Raw genomic sequence first — 26,052 nt, forward strand, 5'->3', positions numbered from 1 at the left:
AGTTATGCTTTTATGGGCAGTATAGTAGATCGTTGAAAATAGTAAACTTTTCTTAAACAAAAATTTAGCATAAACAATTTTTGATATGGTTCAAGCGGTGTTTCGTGTATCGATTGTGTCGCTTGCTCCTACGAAGGAGACCAATGCGATTCGCATCATGCGATAAAGATCAATCGTGTCCGGTTCGCGCAGTCCAAAGAAAACAGTGGCGTGATCGCTTGCTCCAGCGGGAGCGAATAATAAAACCGGAAGCACATTCGTGTGACATGCAACGCGTAATCGAGTAGTATCGTGAATCCGGTTAGGCGTGATTATATTATGGATTGCATCACCATCTAATCCCACCTACCCAATATCCTTTCCATGACAACTGTGGAGATGCAGAGGTAGTCTATTAACAATGGTTGTCTAACTAATATTTCTTGCCTTCCCCGATGACCGCAAATTGAATGAATCACGTAAAGTAGACAGAACTTTACATGAGCTTAAATATAGGCCATAACGTTATATAAAAATACCTTACAGACCTCAATTCGTAATAAAGCTATGCACTTAGAGAATTAAGACCAAATTCAAGTTCTAATATGAAAAAGCTATCAAGGATTAGTGACCAAATTTTTAATACTTCATCAATTAGTAGTCGTAGATCCAATTGCTTGTAAGCATTTCAAAAAAAATAACTCTGACATGAAATGTCATACTGATTCTCATAACTTGTGTACTCGTTTTACTGAATTACCGAAATTTTATTATTTCATTTAGTTTGTCGTGGGTTCCGAGGCTTTCCACAGCCTAGTTGTAACGTCCGCGACTTCAAAGCAAAGCTATGGGTTTAATCCTAGGCCCGTCCCTATCCTTGTACTTTGTAGTTGTATCTTTCACTTGCTTCTATCTTTCACTCCTTAATATATCACAGTTTATCTATCACAGGTCATAGCATTCGCTAGAACCAAATACAAACAAAAAAAGGCGTTTCCCTACGCTTTTATTCTTACATCCTTATAGCACACCTTCCTTACGCCTGATACATTGGCAGTCAGTTTGCTACCCAAACAGCAAGCCTCTCTGCCATGCCTTTCCCCCAACCCATATACCACCGCATGAACTGGCGTAGATGCAGTCGGACTCTTCGATCTGTAGGTGACCAGTATAATCGCAACTCGATTCCTTTCCTCTTCCTTTCCCCTCATTAGTCTGCATTCTGACGTGGCAGGCGTCATTGTTGCCTAAAAGTAGAATATCAGTAGCACTTATTCACTGAGGGTGTCTGTTAGTCCTAAGCAGCCATCTGATTGGTTTCTTGTGTGAGTGCAGCTGATCTGGCGATACTGGAGTAGCCATCACTGGCGGAATCAAGCTCAAGCTCAATGCTCCTCTAATTTAATTCAACATATTTTGACAAAAACTTCAAGCGCCTAAGGTACAAATCAAGAGGACTAGAAACTCGACGACTCTTCCAGAAATGTTCAAGAAATTCAAGAGGCATTTCTTTAGGAATTTCCATATCAATTTCTCATGGAATTCTTACAGGGATTCTTCCAGAATCATCAAAACAATTTCTCCAGAAACCCTCACATTCCTTCAGGAATTCTGATTCAGGAATTCTCGCAGAAATTCCTCTAGGAATTTCAACAGGGGTTCCTCAAGGGATTCATACAGGGATTCCTCCAAGCATCCCCATAATAATTCTTCCAAAAATCGAACATGGATACTAGACTGATGCAAATTTTGAAGTTTTTGCTCCCCTATACTTAAACGGTTTCAATTATGATGGAAATCATTCTCCCAAAATTTGAAGTGATTTGGAAGAAATTTGGCTGTGCACACGCCATTTGAAGTTTATATGGAAATTACTATGGAAAAGCCAAACCTTTTGTGTTCAGTCCTCTATCTGCTCGTCATAATAATATAAGCGAACACTTTCTTCCCATGTAAAATCTTCCCAGCTACAACTTTGCCGAAGACCACATTTTGATGGGTCGGAAGGATAATTTGTTATTCTTGATTCCAAAGTCTCAACTATGCTGAAATGATCATTCAATTACTTTCAGAGCAACACTGCTTTTTTGCTGTAGAACATAGTAGCCTGGATTACTTCGATCTATTCTTCCCGCCAGGAACACCACTGTTGCCTGCCGAACGGTTGGTGAAGCTTACTGAAGGCAAACCCACTTTGTGATGATAAATAACAATTTTTCCTGACGTCCAATCAAAATGTGGTCTTCGGCAAAGTTGTAGCTGGAAGAGTTTCACATGAGAAGAGTGTGTTCATTTTTCCATAAAATATTATTACGAAGAGATAGAGGGCTGAACACAAAAGATTGGCGTTTTCCATAGTAATCTCCATATAAACTTCAAATGGCGTGTGCACAGTCAAATTTCTTCCAAATCATTTCAAATTTTTGGAGGACGCTTTTTACCATAATTTAAATCGTTTAAGCATAGGGGAGCAAACATTTTGAAATTTGCATCACTCTAATGGATACTTCAGGAATTTTTTAAGTATTCCTCTCGTGATTTTTCCAGGAATTTCTTCACAGATTCCTCCAAGAATTCCACTAGACATTCTTGTGAGGATTCCTAAAAAAATGCTGTAGGGATACTCTAAGTCTTCCAAGAATTTCTTTAAGGATCTATCTGATCCACCTAACAATTACTCTAGGGATTTTTTCAAGAATTTCTTCAGCGATTAAATCAAGATTTTTTTTAGGATTTCTTCAAGAGATTTTCTCAAGATTTTTTTCAAAGAGGAATCTCTTAGGAATAAAAAATCTTAAGATTCTTCAAGGGATTTTTTCAAAAATTACTCCAAAAACTCCTTCACGAATTCTTACTTGAATTGCCCTACGAATTCTTCGAATGACTCTTAGGAGAACCTCTAAAAAAGGAGAATCTTTGAACAAATTAGAGAAATCCTGGAGACAATCCAGAAAAACTAGAGAGCATGTTTATTATTCTCAAGAGCTTAAAAAAAACGAAGTAAGAATCACTGGAGAAAATTTATCTTCTCATCTCCTTAGACATTCTCTAACAACTTCCAAAGGGTAACGAAAGAGGAACCTCTATCTATACCAATGTTTCTGTTAGCGAATGCAAATTTGCAACCAAAGCAACCCACGGCTTTAGTGTTAAGATTGATTTTAAATAAAACTATATACGTTGTTAGACCGTCACCTAGACCACACGCGTTTTTTATTGGAGCAGAAATAGGAAGAAAATTTAAGACTTGAAGCTTTTTTCACTTCAAGAATGGCGAATCCAAATGCCGGAAGCAGCGCATCTGGCGATGGCGTTTTGGTACGACAGCAACAGCAAAGTTTCAACACACAGGGCCACCCCCACATCGAGCGGCTGGTCGATCGAGAAAACTGGAGGACCTGAAAGTTTGAAGTCAAGACCTATCTGGAAGTGGAAGATCTCTGGAAAGTAGTAGTACCAACTCTCAATGAAGACGGAACGCTCCCCGCGGTGGACCCTCGAAAGGACAGAATCGCACGAGGTAAAATTATTCTGTTCCTCGACCCGGTGAATTTCATTCACGTTAAGGAGGTAAAAACTGCGGCCGAAGTGTGGAGGAAGCTTTCGAACACGTTTGAGGACAGTGGATTGACCCGCCAGTGGTGCCTTCTCCACAAGCTAATGTAACCGTATGATTTCAACAGCGCATCAGCTCATCGGAATTGGCTTTCCCTTGGACGACAGATGGATCGGCATATTACTGTTGGCTGGCCTACCGCCGGAATATCGCCCCATGGTGATGGGACTGGAAAATTCTGGAATACAGATAACAGGTGACATCATCAAAACCAAGTTGCTACAGGAGACCGTTTTGACAGAGCCTACTACGGAGCCTGCATTCGTTTCTCAACACGATTCAAAAAGCAAAGCATGGCAAGGTAGCCAAGGCAACGACCACGCAAGGTAAGGGACCGCAATGCCGTCGGTGTGAAAAATTTGGGCATATTGTAAGGTATTGCCATGCCAAGGAACCGGCTCAGCGAAACAAATCGGACAAGAAAGGCGATGCTTTTTGCACGGTGCTATCTGTGCGAGAAGCTGGAGAGGACGATGAGTGGCATTTCGACTCTGGCTCGGTGAAGCACCTCACGAAGAATGAAATGCTACTGGAGCACATGCGGCCGGCGAACGGTAGCATCTACGCGGCAAATAAGGGAATCATGAAGATTGTCGCGGAAGGATAAAAACAAAACTGCGACCCACGTGCAACCCTGATACGATTGATGTGACAAACGTCGAGCTGATTCCGGAGCTGGCAGTAAACTTACTGTCGGTAGGTAAGATAGTCGATCAGGGTCATTCGATTACTTTCACCAAAACAGGCTGCAAGGTAATAAATCCGACTGGCAAAATCATCGCTACTGGGCAGCGATCGAATGGACTGTTCAAGTTGGAGCAAAACCCACCCAAGGCGCTGGCGTGCTCATCCCCGGAAACGGCAGATCTGTGGCACAATCGCATGGGACATCTGGCATCGCGAAACCTGGTAAGGTAGCGAAACGGAGGGGTTGACGGAGTGATATTCCATTGTAACGACCTCGGAAATTGCAAAACGTGTACAATGGTGAAGCAAACCCGGCTTCCATTCGATCACGAGGGATCACGTGCGAGCGAATTTCTGGAGCTTGTTCATTCGGACATAGCCGGTTCGATGGAAGAGAACTCGCTGGGAGGCAGCCGTTATTATCTGTCGTTCATCGATGACTAAACTAGGAAAGTTTTTGTCTGCTTATTGCGCACCAAGTCAAAAGAAGAGGTGTTGCAAAAGTTTAAAGACTTCCACAGTTGTTGCAAAAGCAAATTAAAGACCTCCATGTACCATGCAGTTGCCCAAAATTTTATTTATTTTATTTTTTTATTTATTTATTTCGTCTCCGAATGAATCGTACAGACTACCAAAAAGTACTTATATTCTAGAATACTACAAAATTTCACACATGCAGCAAAAAGGGAACGTATCATAAAACAATAAATTTATAGGTAACAATTAAAAATCAAACTGAATTGTTCGTTGTCCGATTAGTCCGAGTAGTCTCGAAACTCGCGGCATTTTACACCAATCGGCCAATTACATGTTGTTAAGACGGAATTTCGATATTTTGCATCAAGCACGACTTTGAACGACACATAATCGTACGTGGAAAGATCTTTCCACGATGAAACCAAGCATTTCACGTTCAAAACTTGATCGGCTCCAATCGTTTCACAAACCATTTGCTCAGCTTCATCCACCGTGATGTCATTCGCTATGTTGGAGATAAACAGGTGTAGATTCGAATTGATCGTTGTACCAGGAGTGTGGTCGGTGATTGTTGTTGAAGTAAGCGGTGATTTCGATGTAGGCGAAGAACTAGAAGCTTGGTCAAACTTGAAATCGTTCGGTGCTGTGGTATGTGTAGAAATCGACGGCAGATCAGAGATCACCTTGCTGATACGTTCTACCTCCAATTTCAAATACTGGACGTCTTCCTTCGTTGCATAGTTGCTTTCTTCATTCCTAGTTGTCGAACTTCTGTAGCGACCGTTCTCTATCGAACGCTTACAGGAATCACACATCCAAAAAATGTTGCTATGTAGACATGCACAACCTTCGTCATACGTTAATCCTACACATTTTGCGTGGAAAGAGTGCCGATTTTCGCAAAATGCTTCACAAGAAACGACTATATCTTCGACACGGAATTCCATTTTGCAAGAGTACACGCTCAAAAAAGAATTCTGAAAAACGTGAACTGTCAAAAATACACCATGAACTACCACAAATGGTCACATAAACATGATCTAGTTCACGGTGTATTTTTGTTGTTGACGAGTTCACGTCTGCTGTTCACGGATACGAGAACGGATTTTTTTCTGTGTAGCAGTGATCCATTTTTGCGGTATTGTAAATCCTATCCTGTTGTCGACTGTTGTTGCTTCTCAAAAACAGATGGCACGGTAGGTCCGATTACGATTGATGTCACACCAAACAAATGAAGACGGTTAAGCTGGATCGATTGTTGTTATACGTTCGATGAAATTGTTTTCGGTCGCGAAAAACAGTTATCGGAAATACTTTGGGCTTCGGTTTTCAATTGCATTAAAATCAACAACACAGTGTGCATCAGAAATCAACCGGAATGGCGCCGTATAAGTAGAAAAACAACGTAAATTATCGATTAAGAGACCGCACAAATCTTCAACAAAACGCACGGTAGGAGCACAACAACAACATGACATGAGGTAATCTAGAATGCAGTGAAAAGTATACTGCGATCTGTCAAACTTGGGTACCTTTTGTACTACCGAGGGACCAAATTCACTACTAGAAGTGGTACCCAATCTGAGCTCGAGTGGGACGGACCTGGTATGGGTGAGCGCCAAACTAGAATAAAGCTGAAGGTGCTGAGGACGGATAACGGCTGGGAGTACAAGAACTAGAATTTCGAGAGCTATCTCAAGCAATTGGGTGTCCGTCATCAAACCACGGTGGAGTATAAACCGGAACAGAATGGACTCGCTAAACGAGTCAACCGAACGGTGGTGGAACGCGCGAGGTGCATGCTGTATGAAGTCAAACTAGCCAAATCGATCTGGGCAGAGGCTGTGGCCGCAGCAGTCTATCTGATCAACCGATCACCATCGGAGGGTACCGAAACAACTCCGGAAAAAGCATGGACAGGTCACAAACCAAATCTGTCGCATATCCGAACGTTTGGAACTACCGTGATGTCCCACGTGCCGAAGCAAAAACGGAAGAAGCGGGACCAGAAGGCTGACGAGTGCATCCTTACCGGCTACGATGACGAGACGAAGGCATACCGCATGTACAACTTGAAATCCAAGCAGATTTTCAAGAGTGGGGACGTTACTTTCATCGACGAAGGACTCATCAAGAGAGACAACACACCAGCTGGAACAACCGACGACCAGAGGCGCAGCTATGTCAGGTTGGAATTCAGTAAGAACGTGTTGGACGAACCCCTGCCGACGCCGGCTGACCAAAATGATGCAGCTCAAGCAAATGATGTTAATTAAAGCGATGAATTATTTCAAGATGCTGACGACACGGAGACCGACTCTGCGCTCTCGGCGCATAAATCTTCTAGCACGCTTTTGGCGTTGAGGTACAGTGGACGGGAGCGCTTTCTCTCAGGAAAGTATAAAGATTTTTATATCGTGAACAAAGGCTTGCCGTCTACAAAATTTACAGACTCCAAAGATGATTGCCCGATGACGTCCACATCCTTGGCTAAGGATTCCGTTGCGCCCCCGTCGTGCTCAAATCAAAGACTTGCTAGCGTTGTAACGCAACAGCGATTGATGCTTTGCAATAGGGGGCGCCTACCCCAAGGCAAGTCACGGTGCCCCGACAGACCGTTATTATGTAAAAAAATTGTTCATCAAATCTGAGCACAGGGCTCGATTCCTGTGGTCATTCTGCACCTCTGGGCCAATTTTTAAAAAAATCCCTAGGAGGAATCTCGAGATATCTTGATTTGAAGTTTTTTACTTAAAAATTCAATATAATCCATATTTGAACGATAGTGACAACGAATGTTCCGATACTGGCGCCGATTTTTCAGAGACGTTCTTGGATGATCCAGTGACGCATAACGAAGCGCTTATCCGAGACGATGCTGACCACTGGAAACAGGCCATGATCGATGAATACGACGCTTTAAACTCCAACGAGACGTGAACGCTGACCGATTTGCCGGAAGGACACATGGCGATCAAGTGTAAATGGGTGTACCGAACCAAGCTCGATGTGAACGGAAACGTCGACCGGTACAAAGCCAGGCTGGTCATCAAAGGATGCTCGCAGCGAAAGGGGGTGGATTACGAGGACACCTACTCCCTGGTCGTCCGATATAGCTCACTGCGATACCTTTTCGCACTGGCTGCAAGATGGGGCCTGCAAGTGGACCAAATGGATGCCGTTACAGCATTCCTGCAGGGCGATTTAGCGGAGGAAATTTATATGGAGCAACCCCCTTGCTTCGTGGATGGTGCCAAGAAATCCAAAGTTTACTACCTCAACAAAGCCCTCTACGGGTTGAAGCAATCCAGCCGCGTCTGGAATTCGAAATTGGATGCAGCGCTTCAAAAATTTGAACTGGAATCTACTGTGTACGATCCATGCGTATACTATCGTATCAGCGGTGGCAAGGTGCTATTCGTTGCTGTATACGTCGATGATGTCCTCATTTTCAGCAACTGCAAACGCTGGAAAAATGAAATAAAAGGTAAATTGAATCAGGAGTTTAAAATGAACGACATTGGACCAGAAAAACACGCTCAGGGTATCAGAATTACCAGAACCAAAGAATCAGTTTCTCTGGACCACGAAGCGTATATTGACGCCATACTTTACCGTTTTCAGATGGCCAAGTGCAACCCTGTTACTACCCCGATGAATGCGAGCGAGAAGCTGACGAAGGAAATGTGTCCGTCGACAGCTGAAGAGGAGGAGCGTATGAGAGATGTGCCATACAGAGAAGCTGTGGGCTGTTTAATGTACCACGCCCAAAGTACTCGTCCGGACATCTGCTACGCCGTGAACGTGCTCAACCGGTTCAACACCAACCAAGGTACGTGAGAGGAACTTCCAAATTTCGCTTGATCTATCATCGCAGCAAAGATTCTACCATCGATGGATCTGATGCTGACTGGGCATCAGACCATGATGACAGGAAGTCCACGACAGGGTATGTATTTACCGCTCAAGGAGGAGCCATACCGTGGTGCTGCAAGCGGCAACAAACAGTTGCTCTATTCTCATGCGAAGCCGAATACATGGCGTTATCGGCTGCGGTACAGGAAGCTTTATGGTGGAAGCGTTGACGAGGCATGCTCGAAAAGGAGGAAGCAATGGATATTCATTGCGACAACCAAAGTGCCATTTCCGTCGCAAAGAATGGTGGTTATCAACCGAGGACTAAACACATCGACATTCGCCACCACTTCATTCGTGATGCGTGGGAGAAAGGCAAAGTTTAAGTGGCTTACATCGGAACAGACAAACAGATTGTGAACGGCTTGACTAAACCACTACCTGCTATGGAGATGAAGATTTGCCGTGAAATAATGGGACTGCAAAATCCAATGGGTTGAGGAGGAGTGTTAGCGAATGCAAATTTGCAATGAATGCAACCCATGACTTTAGTGTTAAGATTGGTTTTAAACTGAGACGAGACTCGCGAAGACGGTCTTCTTTTTCTGTGATTGCTGAGTTTTTTTCTTATTCCACTTTGTGCATACCAATTATGCGCATGCGCGTACCAATTATGCGCATGCGCATACCAATTATGCGCATGCTGTTCAAATCCTCACATGAACCTCTCAGCAAAAAATGATTAAGTTTGCATCACATCGAATCATAAATAGCCATTTGAGTGAAATTTCATGCCAGCAAACGTAGCAGACATTAGAAATAATTAATCTTCTGCTTAGATTTATCAGCAACTTTGGGAAAAACTGCTCCTCCGACTGAGGTTTTTAATAACAGTTTACTTTGAACACAATACTTTTCACTTTTTCAGCCATAAAAACGGTGGGCTGCATTTGACGTTTCGTGAGAGGGGAATCTGGGCTGCATATGACGTTGATATTTTTCCTCTTCGCGAGTCTCTCTCAGGTTTTAAACTGAGACGAGACTCGCTTGCTGTGTTTTTTCTTATTCCAATTTGTGTTTATACCAATCATGCGCAAGCCGTTCAAACCGTCACATGAACCTCCCAGCAGAAAATGATTGCGTTTGCATCGCACCAAATCATAAATAGCCTTCTGAGTAAAATTTCATGCCAGCAAACGTAGCAGATATTAGAAATAACTTATCTTGTGTTTAGATTGATCAGCAACATTGGAAAAAACTGCTCTAGTGACTGAGGTTTTTATTAACAGTATATTGTGAATACAATACTTTTCACTTTTGCAGCCATAAAACTGCTAAAAAATCACTAATCATTAAAAAAATCAGCACGTATTTCTCATAATCAGGAGGCAACCGGGCCTGGAATAGTGCTCGACAGAATCCCAGGTAATATCTAGAAAGTACCTGAACAGTCATCGTATATGTGAGATTCGATCATCCCATAAGGAAGATGAGAATAAGATAAGAAAACTCTTGTAGTTGAAGTTTATAAGCCCGTAATTTTCGAGAACAAAAAATTTCTTTACCCACTGGTTGAAAGCAATCACATTTAGACCCTTCGCTTTGTTTTCATTAAATAACAACGACGATTTTACAATGAATTTTGCTCAACTTTTCTTATGTATCTGTTTGAACCATTTACTAAGGCACTTCCTTGTGAACTGAATATTCAGGGCGTGATATCAGAAACTCAAACGATGATTTAAAGGCACTAGATTGTATGGATATGAAACAACTATACGAGCTCCAAGCAGTGTGAAACGTTACCCTAAATGTCCCTTTTTGAATGGTTATTCATAAATTGCATTGATACAATTTGAAATACATGGGAATTTACTCACATTTTTTATACATTAACTTTATGCAAGACCATTTTTAAGTTGAAGTTATTATTATTATTATCTTTATTATTGAGACTTTCAGCCTGTGGCTGGTTTAAAGTGACCAGATGTATTTTGCTCCAAAGCGGGACAAAATTTCAAACATTGAAAAAACAGCCATTCTTTGCCATATCACTGATCTTCTGTAAACAAATGTGTCGTTTAAGACTAAGCTTCTATACATATGTAAAAGTTGCGAAAATATCAATTCTTACCTCTGAAATCGCCATTGTTCGGAATTCGAGACAAAACACTATTACAAATTCGTTAAAATACATGAATTTTTCGTAGTTTAGTTCGAATTTTCTAAATAATTCGAGTTCAACTACGGACCATTTGTGTCAATGACGATATCTGACTGTTCAAAATATTGAAGCTCTGGACAAGTCAAATCCGATTTATTCCTTTTTTTTATCAAACCATGTGAACTCCGGCATTTGAATTGGTATTTTTTAGTCCATTGTGTCCAACAGTGTGAAGTGTATTTCAATGAGATATAACCAAACCGGATCGCGTCAGTGAGACTCGTGACGCGCCTCAACTCGCCGCTTTTTTAAAATCAGTTTTTAAGTGTGGTGCTACATTCTTACGATGTTTATGAACACAGCGCACTACAGTGGGGATTCGCTGGTTGGAACACGACTGCCTTCCATCTAACGAATCTGACCCGTTAGTTGGAACGACTGACAGCTGGTGAAAATGCTCCAGACTAAAGCCCCAAGCACAATGTGAGCGGCAGCGCGGTACAACGGCTAAACGGCAACCCCATCTTGAGCTACACTCTACTTGTCAAGTCAATGTTGAAAAGGATTTAGTCAACATGGGATTGATAAGTAAAGTATAGATCAAGATGGGCATGCCGTTTTGCCGTTGTACCGCGTTGCCGTTCACATTGTGCTTGGGGCCTAACGCATCTGGAGTGCAAATCGTCACGAAACGCCCATATACATACACATTTGTTCTATATATGGAGACTTCAATGCGACGGTAGTCAGACGTCAAAGTCAGTTTGACATTTTCTCCTGACATTTGAGTGCTTTTTAGTTGGCATTTTTTCCAACCAGCGAACATCCAACCATCGAGTCATTCCATGTAGCGGACCCCCAACGAGCGAATCCCCACTGTATTCAAATATTAGTCGCGACGCTTTCTTATTAATATGGCATTGAACTGCAATCCAGTTTTGTACACCAAGCAGTACACAAAATAAAACGCGTTCTAAACAAAACAAAACTTAGGTGCGCAAAGTGCGACTTTATTTAATTTTAAGCTTAAATTTTAGCATTTGTTTCGGGGCTAAGTCTTCGAAATCTTAGGCAAGACTATCAGGGTACTTATCAGAATTACTCAGAATATTAGTATACATATTCCATAATCCGTCTTTTTTTTCAAAAATTTCGGAAGGTAATCTCATTTAATTTTTTGCAGGATGTTTAAAGGATCCAGAGCAAGATTGTGATGGAACACTGACCTAATTTCACATAATCCATGTCAAAATGATAACACATCTAACATATTAACTAAAAATACAGTTTTACTGATTCACTACCTTTAGTTATTATTAGGGACAATGGAAATTCGCGATTTCGCGGGAGCCGCGAAATCCGCGAAATTTGGCCTTCGCCGCGAAATTCCGAAAATCCCGCGAAATGCCGCAAAATTTGTTAAATTTAGAGAATTTATATGACAATCCCTGTAAATTTAGGATGTTTGCTTATGAATTTTTTTTTTTTTTTGTTATTCGATGTTCCATCAGAATTGTTCTGATCGTTTAGTTTCAAGTTGGATGGTTTTCTTGTTGTGTTTTAAATTTTGCATTGACAATATATGTAATATTAAACTTATCATCTAAGCTTGAAAAATGAAAACAACTTGTAATGAAGTTCCGTTGAATTTACATATAAATAATATTTTCACTGTAAACATGCATTTTCATGTGAAATATGGTCAAAACTATGAGACCGCGACAAAGCCGCGAAATTTTGGTTTTATCGCCTGGATCACCCGCGAAATTTCAAAAATTTTGCCGCGAATTTCCATTGTCCCTAGTTATTATATTTCTATCACAGTTTGCAAGTGTAATGTTATGACCAAGTATTTTGACAAAATCTGATGGTAAATGTAGGAAGATTTTCTATTGATATGAGTAAGAAATCTGTTGTTTTAAACAAACATTTTAAAGACAACAGATGTAGAATTTTCATAACTGAAATTGAGTTGTTAAACCATTTCTTTGTCCGCCGTAAATTCAAATAATGTTCAATTAACATCATTGGGAAATGCATGTAAGCAAATGAGATAATGAAATAATTGCTTTTGAAATGCGGGATATACGAATGATTTGAGCGAAATGCGGGACATTTCGCGGGACACTTTTCAGTGCGGGACAAATGCTCGAAATGCGGGACTGTCCCGCGAAAAGCGGGACGTCTGGTCACTTTAGGCTGGTTCGTCTCCATCATTGTGTGCATGTTGAAGTTGTTTAATATTGATTTATCAATTAAACAGGCTGAATGATCGTCGACTATGTCAATTTGCACCAATTGGTGGAACAATCACATAATGAGCACATTTCCTCATACATACAGTTTATTAGTTTTGATGGCATTGTCTGCCACTAATTGACGTGTTTGTGAACATAACGTGAAAACACAATTCATAATTATCAATTGACGGTGTTTAGAAGGGTTAACACAAATAGTCGCTATTAGCTTGTGTACCAATTCACGTTCATTACATTCATGACCGATGTCGTGTCAGTTATGTTCGACCAAACCAATATATTGCTCATCACTGCCCTCAATGGTATTGCCGATGAAGTTCTTCTCACTTACCTCCTGAAACGCGACATGTGATAACGACGTCATCGCCTTCCTCCTTGGGTCCAAGCTTGGTTCCATTCATCAACCGTCCCCAGCGATCCAGAACCACTGGTTGCTCCGGTAGCACTGTAAATAATTTATAGCAAAGTTAAACATTCAACATTGCGTCCTTTCCTTTGCCGGCTTCAATGCATTCAAAATATTTGTTTCGCACTCCATTCAAGTATGCAGCTACCCAACCACTCGGAAGCTCACACAAAACTCGTCCGAATAAAAGGATTCTAGGATTCAACACCCGATTAACACTTTTCTCCGAAAATTGCCATATAAAATTTTTCAGATTTTCTCCCCTTTAAATAGCCGTTGCAAACTTCATTTTGCCGCCCATCTATTCAAGTGAATGCAGAGTAAGCAAACACTTTCCTATACGTTGTGTTGGCTGCACATTTCACACATAGTTACATTCAGTGTTTCACAAGGTTTCTCAATTTATGGGATAGCAGTTGAGGTTAAGACAAGAATAGTTTGATTCACTGGTAAGAAACAAGTAAGTTATGACCAAAGCAGCACTTCCACTTATGGATTAAATCCAACATATGCATAATTGAGAACCTCTGCTGCACTAGTAAAGCTTCCTACGCTGCCTCTGTAGGGCACTTTTTAGCACATTATGCCATGAATGATGCATATTCAAAAGTTATGAATGAGCAAACACGACACTTCCATACATTGAAAGTTGCCCACCACCGAGAGAGAGATTGATAAGGAAAAATGAATAATCTGAACGACGCCATCAAGGGTGCACTTTCTGGAGAAAAAAAAGGAGAAAAAGGGAGTCCACCAACAGATAAAAAGTCTAATTATTTATGCATTAATTCTTTCGTGTCCTGTTGCATCCAATACTTAGCAGAAACATGGGACACTTCTTGGCCATTATCAGTGAAGAAGATAAGCTGAAATGCATAGAGATTAACTACTAAGCTGCGTTGAAGTACCTGGTCGTTGGTTAACTGGAATTTTTATTTGCTACGATGTTGCATTCCTTGTGATGAAGTGTTTTGTTACAGGGAATGAAATATGCTGCTTGTAGTTGATGGCAACACTTAAAGGAAAGATTAAAGCATTTTTTTATTGGAGAATAACAGGTTGAAAATGGTTTAAAGTAACTTTTTGAACTTAGCTAGTTTTCAGGTTGGATTTGGATTGGATTTGGATTGGATTTGGATTGGATTTGGATTGGATTTGGATTGGATTTTGGATTGGATTTGGATTGGATTTGGATTGGATTTTGGATTGGATTTGGGATTGGATTTGGATTGGATTGGATTGGATTTGGATTGGATTTGGATTGGATTTGGATTGGATTTGGATTGGATTTGGATTGGATTGGATTGGATTTGGATTGGATTTGGATTGGATTTGGATTGGATTTGGATTGGATTTGGATTGGATTTGGATTGGATTTGGATTGGATTTGGATTGGATTTGGATTGGATTTGGATTGGATTTGGATTGGATTTGGATTGGATTTGGATTGGATTTGGATTGGATTTGGATTGGATTGGATTGGATTTGGATTGGATTTGGATTGGATTTGGATTGGATTTGGATTGGATTTGGATTGGATTTGGATTGGATTTGGATTGGATTTGGATTGGATTGGATTTGGATTGGATTTGGATTGGATTTGGATTGGATTTGGATTGGATTTGGATTGGATTTGGATTGGATTTGGATTGGATTTGGATTGGATTTGGATTGGATTTGGATTGGATTTGGATTGGATTTGGATTGGATTTGGATTGGATTTGGATTGGATTTGGATTGGATTTGGATTGGATTTGGATTGGATTTGGATTGGATTTGGATTGGATTTGGATTGGATTTGGATTGGATTTGGATTGGATTTGGATTGGATTTGGATTTGGATTGGATTTGGATTGGATTTGGATTGGATTTGGATTGGATTTGGATTGGATTTGGATTGGATTTGGATTGGATTTGGATTGGATTTGGATTGGATTTGGATTGGATTTGGATTGGATTTGGATTGGATTTGGATTGGATTTGGATTGGATTTGGATTGGATTTGGATTGGATTTGGATTGGATTTGGATTGGATTTGGATTGGATTTGGATTGGATTTGGATTGGATTTGGATTGGATTTGGATTGGATTTGGATTGGATTTGGATTGGATTTGGATTGGATTTGGATTGGATTTGGATTGGATTTGGATTGGATTTGGATTGGATTTGGATTGGATTGGATTGGATTTGGATTGGATTTGGATTGGATTTGGATTGGATTTGGATTGGATTTGGATTGGATTTGGATTGGATTTGGATTGGATTTGGATTGGATTTGGATTGGATTTGGATTGGATTTGGATTGGATTTGGATTGGATTTGGATTGGATTTGGATTGGATTTGGATTGGATTTGGATTGGATTTGGATTGGATTTGGATTGGATTTGGATTGGATTTGGATTGGATTTGGATTGGATTTGGATTGGATTTGGATTGGATTTGGATTGGATTTGGATTGGATTTGGATTGGATTTGGATTGGATTTGGATTGGATTTGGATTGGATTTGGATTGGATTTGGATTGGATTTGGATTGGATTTGGATTGGATTTGGATTGGATTTGGATTGGATTTGGATTGGATTTGGATTGGATTTGGATTGGATTTGGATTGGATTTGGATTGGATTTGGATTGGATTTGACCAAGTGGTTCCAAGTATGAACAGACGTAGTTGCTATGATCGCCAATGAATTGGCGCTGAAAATTCATGAAATTTGATGGGTCAAATTCGAGAGTTTGGTCCAAGTAGACAAGTGGCCACTTCCTCGGGGGAACTAAATCCGTGACATGACCAAGTCCATATCTCATCATGGATGATTGACAGATTTCTAATCACATTTTGGTTGCTTTCTGTTATGTTCTTAATGTGTTTTATGTTTGCATCTGTTCTGCTCTTTGTCTCTCTTATTCTTCTACTTATTTATCTATTTTCTTGTTTTCCAGTTTATTTTCTTATTATAGTTTTTGTTTTAACTGCATTTCCTTTTCACTTTTTTATCATTTTGTTGTTTTGTCATGTATTTTCATTCATTTTCTCGTCTTCTTATCTCTGTTTTGTTTTTTCTTGCTCTTTTTATGTTAGGTTTTCACAGTGATATATATAATTGTTTTTCTATTAAACTTCTAAAATAACTGGAGTGCAATTCTTCATATATAATCCATAGTCGCTAATGAACTCACCTATAACAGATAAATTGTATCGATATGTCTGCGTTTGAATCGTTCGGAAGTCGATCCTACACCGGTAGATACCTTGGTCGTGTCGTTTTAGGTTCTGAAAGTACAGCGAAGAAAATTAATTCGATGGAATAAATCCTTACATGTGTCGTTTGACAAAGTGTGGAAAATTTTCCATTATTACACCTCCAATACCGGGGACATTTCGTACCAATCAAATCCTATTGCTGTGGAACGTTAATATGGGAAAATTCCAGGAATCCAGCTGTGTTTTGCAACCATTTACCAAAGTCAAACGAGTTCAACCGGTGAAACGTGCATGACTCTTGCTTACCTTTATCAGCAGCGATGCAGGTGATTTATCAATATTGAACTTGGCACGTGAGCCAAATACTTCAGGAGCCGACCAATGCGCCGGCTGTCGACCAATTCTGTCACGTACGTCCACGCTGGGGAGAAGCAAAGCGTTCCGGGACAAAATGGGAAAGACAAATTTTTGCTTTTAGAGAACCTGCTGCTTAACAGGAAATTTCGCTTCTGGATGGGGGGTGGCACGCAATGTCCAAAGGGTAATATTGTACAACTTTTATGTAGCTCAGAATTTCTTTCGCAGGGAGTTGCTCTTGATGATCGTATGAAAGAACCTAGTCAAAATCGCAAAATATTCTACTACGTCATTTTCTCAGCCAGCCTTCTGAAGTTTCACTATACATCATGATCATCATCATCATTGAAGTTTACTTCATTGTATTGGATTTCAAATAAAAAAAAGGTGAAATATTCGTTGTTCTTCATACACAAGTTTATATGATCAACTATGAAAAACTATGATGTCTCAAAATAATCTAGATAAAATATTTTTGTTATCTGAACGAGATTTTTAGCCCTGGGCTAGTTCAGTTTGGGACCAACGGCTTCAATTCCCTTCCGAAGGAGGTCGTCACTATAACTTTTGTGTCATAAGTGACTTATCTTGGGGATGAGATTCGATCCCAGGTCCTCGATGTGAGAGGCTTGTGTTCTCATCACTACACCAGACCCATCCCCAACATAATATTTTGCGGTTTGCCCTAGCTAGTTCCTCATGATCATGAAAGTTGCATAATAACCCCTTTTGTTGATAGCGTGAAAGCCGAGGATAGCCGACGGATTTTTAGATACGTTGGTCGAATCCAATACCATACCTGTACAGAGGAATCCCGGCGTTGTCTTTGAACCAGAGCACCATGCTCACCTCGTGCAATGGGACCGTAATTGGGCATTGTAACTCGATACTGCGTCCCTCGACGCCATCCACGCTGTAAGGCTCTGTGGGAAGGAGAGGAAAATGTAATCCGTTCAGAATGAGGTCAGTAGTTTGAATTTTGTTTGTGGCTTTCATCAGAGAGATAGAGCGAGCGGTTGGAGCATGAGCGCAGCCATGATTTCCATCAGGAAGGGGTAAATACAATTTTTCACATAATGTAAATTTTCGGCACCTTCCGCATTATTTTTTTTTTTTTGCATGAAACGTCACACTACGAACACTGATTAAATTTACGAACCAATTCAATTCACGCACCAATGATCTAGTTCGTGAATTGAAGTTACAGTGTACCTTTCGTTTTTCATCATTACTAAAAGAAACCTGTGAACAGTTCAACATTTTGAATATAGACGTACTTCACCGCGAGACAAAAACGCAAAACTAGTTTTGAGTAAGAGTCATATTTTTCCTCCCTATCCATGGATCGCATCACCGACCATAGGTGACTCCCAGATCTCTTTTATCAACATCCTTCCCGTAATGTGTGCGGAGATGCAAAAGTATTATCGGCCTCTAGCAGCAACAATCACTACACACTAACATTCCTTCCCCATCCAAACTGACAGCAAGGACTTGGCCGGCACCGTTATCGATCAATAATATGAGAGCTGCTAAGATGTGCACTTCGAGGAAGCAGAAAGTTCCATCCCTTATTCATGTGGATCGAATTGCAATTCTTATAGTCCGGTCAATCAACCATTGACATGTACAGTCCGTGTATGAATGCTATGCTTAGCTTCATTGTAAGAGATCATCATGGACTTAATTCGCCTATTAAATTACGGAGCTTCGTTCGAGTCTCATTGTAACTCATTTACAAGAACTCTCTTAGTGGATTAGTTTCAAAATACTTTTCTCAAGACTTTTCTTGAATTCTTGATCATTTATCTGCCTCTTTTGTTACGTGCATAGGCGTAAATAGCCATCAAACTTCGGAGGGCCATGGCCCCATGGTATTGAAAGTGGTGGATCGAATAGAGATAATAATCTATAGAGTAAGAATGTCGCTGGCGTCGCTGTCAAAACATCTTTTGCTGGCCAAGATAGGCGGGCTATAACTGTCAACAAGAAAATGCATGCAAGTTGGACAATTCACAACAAACATTTTAGAGGAATAAGCGTTGAAAAAACCACTCTAAGGATTATTTCGACTGAGCAAACTGTTGTTCAGCTAGTTTTATTACTTGGGTTATAAGCCCGACATATTTCCGAGCGAGACCAAAGGGAACAGTGGCGAGATTTGTCCTCTATCTATTCGTGATCAAACGTCATTATCCCACCGTAAAATCGCTATGTTTACTTCCAAAATGCGAAATCGTCACCTTAGTTCTAACACCGTTATATGAATGATGGAGGCGCGTCGATGGTTAAACAGTCAATATGGTTAAGGATTATCATAACTTTTCAATACCGTAAAACGGGGTAACTTTGATAATGCGGGTAACTTTGATAGTGCGAGACTCTCAACATACTAAACGAAGTAACAAAGTTCCTGTTAACCTGTTAAGCAAAACGAATGCAAAAGTAAAAAGTATTAGTATAACACTTCATGTTAAAGCTATTTTCGTTGGAATCAAGTACATTTGAGGATTTATATGCAAAAATGGAATATTTATAAGATTTTAGTAATTTTGAAATGCTTTCAAACAATCTGTTCTACGTTCACTATTTGATGAAGTCATAATGAATTCGTCACTAATACTTGATAGCCTAGTTATAGTAGAACTCGAATTCGGTCTCAAAACTCTTAGCGAAAACTATTTTTACAAACTGGAACCATTTTTGTAATCTAAGTCAGAAATTTCCATATAGCGTTAAACGCCTAAAGGTATGCAACGCCCTACAAATGTTCTGTAATTCATTCAATTTTGTTCGATTGATGCTCCATTATCAAAGCTACCCCAAAACAGAAAACCGACTTTCGATTATATGAAAAATTATACATCCATTAAGAATAAATCTTTAGGAAATCTATCAACTGCAATCGATAGTTTGGATACCAGTACTTGTTTTAAAAATATAAATTAAAATTCTTTGAAACAGCATGCATAAATATTCAAGTTTTCTTCGACTCCCATAGTAATCCAGTCACATAGAGTGACAACTGTCGATAAATTCGAGTGACAGAGCCAAGTCGAGTGAAATTTTTGGTCGGCAGTGACTTCAGTCGAGTCGTTTTTGATCGACTCGACTTATAAAATAGGGCCCTCAGTTTCCATAACCAACCGTCGAGCGGCGACACAGGAGTTTGTATTCCACTCATTCACCGTACTACGATCTGTTTTCAAGTTTCTCATACATCCATTACAACATAGGGCCCTATTTTATAAGACAGTTGTCACTCTAAGTGACTGGATTACTATGGGAGTCAACGAATGACACCTGAAATATGCATGCTTACTTTGATCGACAATGACTACAAACGAGTCACATGAATCCACTCGATTTACAAAATAGACCCCATAATGTAAGATTGGTACACTGCACTGTGTTTTAGGGGTCTATTTTATAAGTCGAAAAAATCACTCGACTCAGCTCTGTCACTCGAGATTTTCGACAGTTGTCACTCTATGTGACTGGATTACTATGGGAGTCGACGGGTGACATCTGAAATATGCATGCTTGCTTTGATCGACAATGAATACAGACAAGTCACATGAATCTGCTCGATTTACATTTACTCATTTTCTCGATTTCATGCGCTTTTTGAATAGCGCCCAAACCGTTGAATTAGCGATAAAGTTTGTTCGGAGAAGTTTCTTGGTATATTAAAGCGCAACTTTTGACGAAAAAAGTTTTGTAATCATTCCACCTAGCAGTGAGATAGAAAAACTATTTTTTCAAAACATATAGATAGACATATGGTGTCTTAGGCAAAGTTGTAAAATTGGCAATTTTAAACAACTTTGTCGAAGACACGATTTTTCTATCTCTTATAATTTTTGAGATATATGCCGTTGTATGTGAATGGCCCCTTGAAATCGAGAAAATAAAACACAGTGCACTGTCGAAAATTGTCAAATCGAATGGAAAATCAGTGAAAACAAGAATTACTTGAGAAGAAGATGATATATTGATAATAATGAACAGAAATCAAGTACCATACCCACACAGTTACGGATCACCCACAGTGACGGATCACTTTGTCGTTCAACATCGGATAACTCGCTCAAAACATAAACGTTGACGTAAAACATATTTTTCCCATGTTATACTATTTGTCTTCTACCATTTGTAATGTTAAGCACAACATTCGACCGCTAAATAACGGTGTATTTGACAAATGTTTAGTTGGTACCACACAGCTATCATTATATGGTCGTTTTCTGTAAGAAGTGCCGTCAGCATTCATAAGCTCCCACAGGTGGTAAAATTCAAATGTTATAACATATTTTATGCTCGTTCGCTTCGATTTAGTATGAATTCATCTTTGGAAAACATTTTTCTTGATTGTTGATTCTAAATATTGAATATTAGCACTTCTAACTAGTGATCCATAATATGGACCAGGAAATGATCGTTTACCACGGTTATGGATCACTTCCAAAGAATGTAGATTTCTGCTATTTTGTGCATTGGATTCGACATTTTCAGACAATAGCACTAAGGATAAAACTAATTAAACATCAAGGTTTGTAAATTTCATTTTTAGCAGACAAAAATGGGTGGTAAACTTGGTGTATAGCGAAAACAGTTCATGCCTCAGTTACTACAATACAGTATCACAAAAAAAAGGCCATTTAACCCTTGGTTCCAGCTCTAACACTGCTATTTTTTGCAGTAATATATGACACATTGTTAACTTTCGCTATACCATGCAATACAGATGCATTGAGTTGAAAATCTCTTGATTTTGCGCACTGATCCGTAATATGTCACATTTTGATCCATAATATGAAAATTGATCCATAATATGGTTTTCAGGAACCGATACAATTTTTAATTTTTATGCAATCCTATGTAAATATTACACTCAAAACAGTTTACTAACTGAAGTTCCAATTTGAAACGATTCGATTCGTGCTTTTATATTACAATTTTACGTTTTCCATGTCGTTTTATTGAATTTTATAGGTTGGACTCCACACTATTTGATCCATAACTGTGGGGTCATTAGTGTGAATAGGTAACATTATTTGTTTGATTTGCCATCCGTAACGCTTTTCCGCTACAAATTTTTAATTTTGCTATCTCTGAAAAAGAGCCATATCCTGCCATTTTAATTTTGACTACCACCCTATTAAAAATCTAACAATTTTTGTTTATTTCTAACAGACACGCTCAGTGTATAAGTACTGGTGATATTCTATATTTAGGCAACAATGGTGCCTGCCACGTCAGAATGCAGACCAATGAGGGGAAGGAATTGATGATGCATTGAACTGGCTCCCACGGTAGACCGTCTATACCACTACGTCAACGCCAGTTCATGCGGGAAGGGTGAAGGAGTGGGGTAACTTTTGGCAGAGAGGGCTTGCTGGTTTGGTTAGCAGACTGCCAATGTATCAGACGTAAGGAAAGGCGTGCTATAATGATAAAAGAACGGAAGCGTAGGAAAATGGTTTATTTCTGTCCGTCTCGGGTGCTTGCAAATGCTATGAACTGTGGTAGATCACTGTGATTTATTTAGAGTGGTAGATACAAGCAAGTGAAAGATACAACTACAAATTACGAGAAAAGGAATGGACCTGAGATTGAACCCATGACCTTCTGCTTATGAAGCAGAAGCGGTAGCCATTAGAACACCAACCCCGTCTTCTAGAAGCCAAAAAGTCAAACAGAATTGAAATAATGAATTCTTTGTTGCTCAGCATTCCAAAGTGACTCTTTTATCCAAACCTCTTAACGATTAAAACATAAAATCTGTAAATTTCCCAAAATTTAAACATAAGTTTGAAAAATGAGAAGGCTGTTACAGGTAAAGACTTTACATGTTAAAGCTGCATGGGTATCGTCAAATTTAAGGATTGAAACGTGTTCTTTATATAAAGCTGTTGACCTCCAATTCGTGCGCTCTTACCGCTTGTCAACTGGCCAATAATAAATGTACGACTCAGTAATATATATTTACTGAGAACAACTGTGAAGGGTACCAGACACCAGCATCCGGCTTCTAGCCAAGTTCTTCTCGTTCGTCATTCTCTGGCACTCCTCGTCGAACCAGCCGTTCCTTGGTCTTCGTTGAGCAGTACCTATCACTTCTCGCGTTACTGTGCTCACCGCTCCGTGGACTGACTCCCGCAGATCGCTAACGTTGACGCTTTGATTTCACTAATCCTCTCGGTGAGCTTTTGATGGTAGTCCGCTGCAACACCATCCGCTGACAGGCGTTGAATATTGAAACGCAACGATTGTCGATTCCTAGAACTCGAAACGGTTGATAATCGCGCTCGAATTTTGCTTACAACGAGATAGTGGTCTTCGTCGATATTAGGACCCCTGAAAGTTCTAACATCGATGACATTGGAAAAAAGTCGGCCGTCTACCAGAACATGGTCGATTTGGTTGCAAAGTTCGCCATTTGGGTGTTGCCAGGTGTGCTTGCGGATATCCTTACGTGCAAAGTAGGTGCTACTGATGACCACCCCCCTGGTGGCAGCAAAGTTCACTAAACGTAGGCCGTTGTCGTTGATAACAGAGTGAAGGTTCTCTGTACCAATGATAGGCGGAAGAAGTCCTTTTTTACAACCTGCGCATTAGCGTCGCCGATGACAATTTTCACGTCGTGTTTTGGGCATTCTCCATAGGTCTTGTTGAGACATTCGTAAAACGCGTCTTTCACATCATCGGGTTCATAGTGTTTTCCCAAATTAGTGGACCCCTCTTACGCCAGCTAGCTGAACAGTTTGCGAAACATCTTGGGTTTATTTTGTGGTTTTTGCTGACAAAATCTATGGTACAATTGAACGATTTCAAAATAATTAGTTTGGTAGATTCCTTCCAAGATCCAAGGTCTTTTGTGGATTCCTGTAAAATTTTCTAAAGATTGCTGTTTGGCCCATTGGCAAATATGTTACTTCAGAAATGCTCCAAAAATATTAAAGTTACGCATTTTTCATAAATATGCATGCTCAGTCTATCTTTGAAAAGAAAAAACAAGAATAAATAAATAAACAAAATATCAATATTCGTAGTAGACTAATTGGTTTTTGTTATGTTTTCTATGTTGGTACCCTTCTCTGGCGACGCTCATGGGGTAGATGGTTAGAGCGTGAACGAGAGAGGTCCTGTAATGTTCAATGGATTTCGACAGATGTTGCTAAGTTACACCGTGGAAAGAGAAGATTCATAGAAATTAATGTTATTACTAAAATACTCATTACCTGTAGGTATTAAGTATCTCAAAAAGAGTTATTAAAATACTAGAAGATATGATTGTTCCACATTATTACTTGCTTTGAAAATAATTCGTTGAGAACCTCTTACTGTATGCATGTTATTTAGAATATGTTGTTTTGTAATAGCAATGAGTTTCCGGAAATGAGATTCAAATTTGGTTGCACCATAAAGCGATTACAGTCAGTGCCCGGTTAAATCGATTCAATAGGTCCACCCGTGAAAATCGTCCAAATGGAAGGGTATCGTGGCAGAGATTGAAGGTTGGTATGCGATAACTATGGCGGGCGTTCGAAGCGTGGTTTTTGGTATTTTCACTATAGACAATGGCATTCAACAATCGACGTTTTGCACCGTCATAATCGCATTTCACGTCACACGTCGGTTGGTTTGACCGTTGCATTATCCGGTTAGCGCACTCTCAGTTCAAATCAATATCCTTCAATCAGTTTAACCAACGAGCCGAGGGATGCCTAGTGCAATCTAGAGGATTGTTAGGCATGTTTATAAGCCGCGAAAACTGTTTGGGTAACAAGTTTGAACCCTACTTTTTACTAAATCTTTTGTCGTTCAATCGCAACACAAATCACGTCTACTGTAAAGGCATTTTGCAAGAGAACGTTTGGCATAATTCGCATAAAGAAGTTTCATACAAGACAAGGTAGCAGTTTGAAGAAGGCATATATTGTCATTATGAAAAATGTCTCACCCTCTTACATAGGAAAGTTCTTCGCATCTAGCGCAAAATAAATTTCAAAAATCTGTAATAATGTGTTGCGTTTAATTAAATATTCGTTTAGCTTCTGTCCGACAAGCTCACTATCGTGAAAAATGAGCAATAATTGTTCGCAATCATTCGCTAACAGCGAGGGAGGTTCGACAGAATCGAATAATAAGTTCATACGTATATTTCATTGCTTTTGTACTATTTTTTGTCGTCGATATGCCACATTAGAGTGATGCAAATTTTGAAATTTTAGCTCCCCTATGCTTAAACGATTTTAATTATGGTAAATAGCATCCTCCCAAAGTTTGAAGTGATTCGGAAGAAATTTGACTGTGCACACGCCATTTGAAGTTTATATGGAGATTACTATGGAAAACGCCAATCTTTTGTGTTCAGCCCTCTATCTCTTCGTCATAATATTTTATGGAAAAGTGAACACACTCATCTCATGTGAAAACTTTGTAGCTACAACTTTGCCGAAGACCACATTTTGATTGGACGTCAGGATAAATTGTTATTCATCACCATAAAGTTGGTTTGCATGTAGCATGCTTCATCAACTGTTCGGCAGGCAACAGTGGTGCTCCTGGCGTGAAGAATAGATCAAAGTAATCCAGGCTACTATGTTCTACAGCAAAAAAGCAGTGTTGCTCTGAAAGTAATTGAATGATCATCTCAGCATGATAAAGACTTTGTTATCAATAATAACAAATTATCCTTACATCCCATCAAAATGTGGTCTTCAGCAAAGTTGTAGCTGGGAAGATTTCACATGAGATGAGTGTGTACACTTTTTCTTAAAATATTATGACGAAGAGATAGAGGGCTGGACACAAAAGATTGGCGTTTTCCATAGTAATCTCCATATTAACTTCAAATGGCGTGTGCACAGTCAAATTTCTTCCGAATCACTTCAAATTTAGGGAGGATCATTTTCATCATAATTAACATCGTTTAAGCATAGGGGAGCAAAAACTTCAAACTTTGCATCAGTCTAATGCCACATATATTTTTCATTACGCGAATGAATATTATCAATTTTTAATTTCATTTTTTCACGCG

At 39.7% G+C, this 26,052-nt stretch overlaps 1 protein-coding gene across 1 annotated transcript in view; it reads right to left on the reverse strand.

Moving 5' to 3' along the window:
- Nucleotides 1-26,052, reverse strand: part of LOC5571423 (titin) — a 290,096-nt gene that overhangs the window by 80,802 nt on the left and 183,242 nt on the right. The window contains exons 4-7 of the mRNA XM_021845061.1: nt 17,806-17,929; nt 16,956-17,070; nt 16,625-16,718; nt 13,368-13,481 (exon numbers count right to left, since the gene is read on the reverse strand). Of these exons, the coding sequence (XP_021700753.1) occupies nt 13,368-13,481; nt 16,625-16,718; nt 16,956-17,070; nt 17,806-17,929 (447 nt within the window). The remainder of the gene's footprint in view (nt 1-13,367; nt 13,482-16,624; nt 16,719-16,955; nt 17,071-17,805; nt 17,930-26,052) is intronic.

Source organism: Aedes aegypti, chromosome 2 (genome assembly GCF_002204515.2).
Source record: "Aedes aegypti strain LVP_AGWG chromosome 2, AaegL5.0 Primary Assembly, whole genome shotgun sequence".
Classification (NCBI taxonomy): domain Eukaryota; kingdom Metazoa; phylum Arthropoda; class Insecta; order Diptera; family Culicidae; genus Aedes; species Aedes aegypti.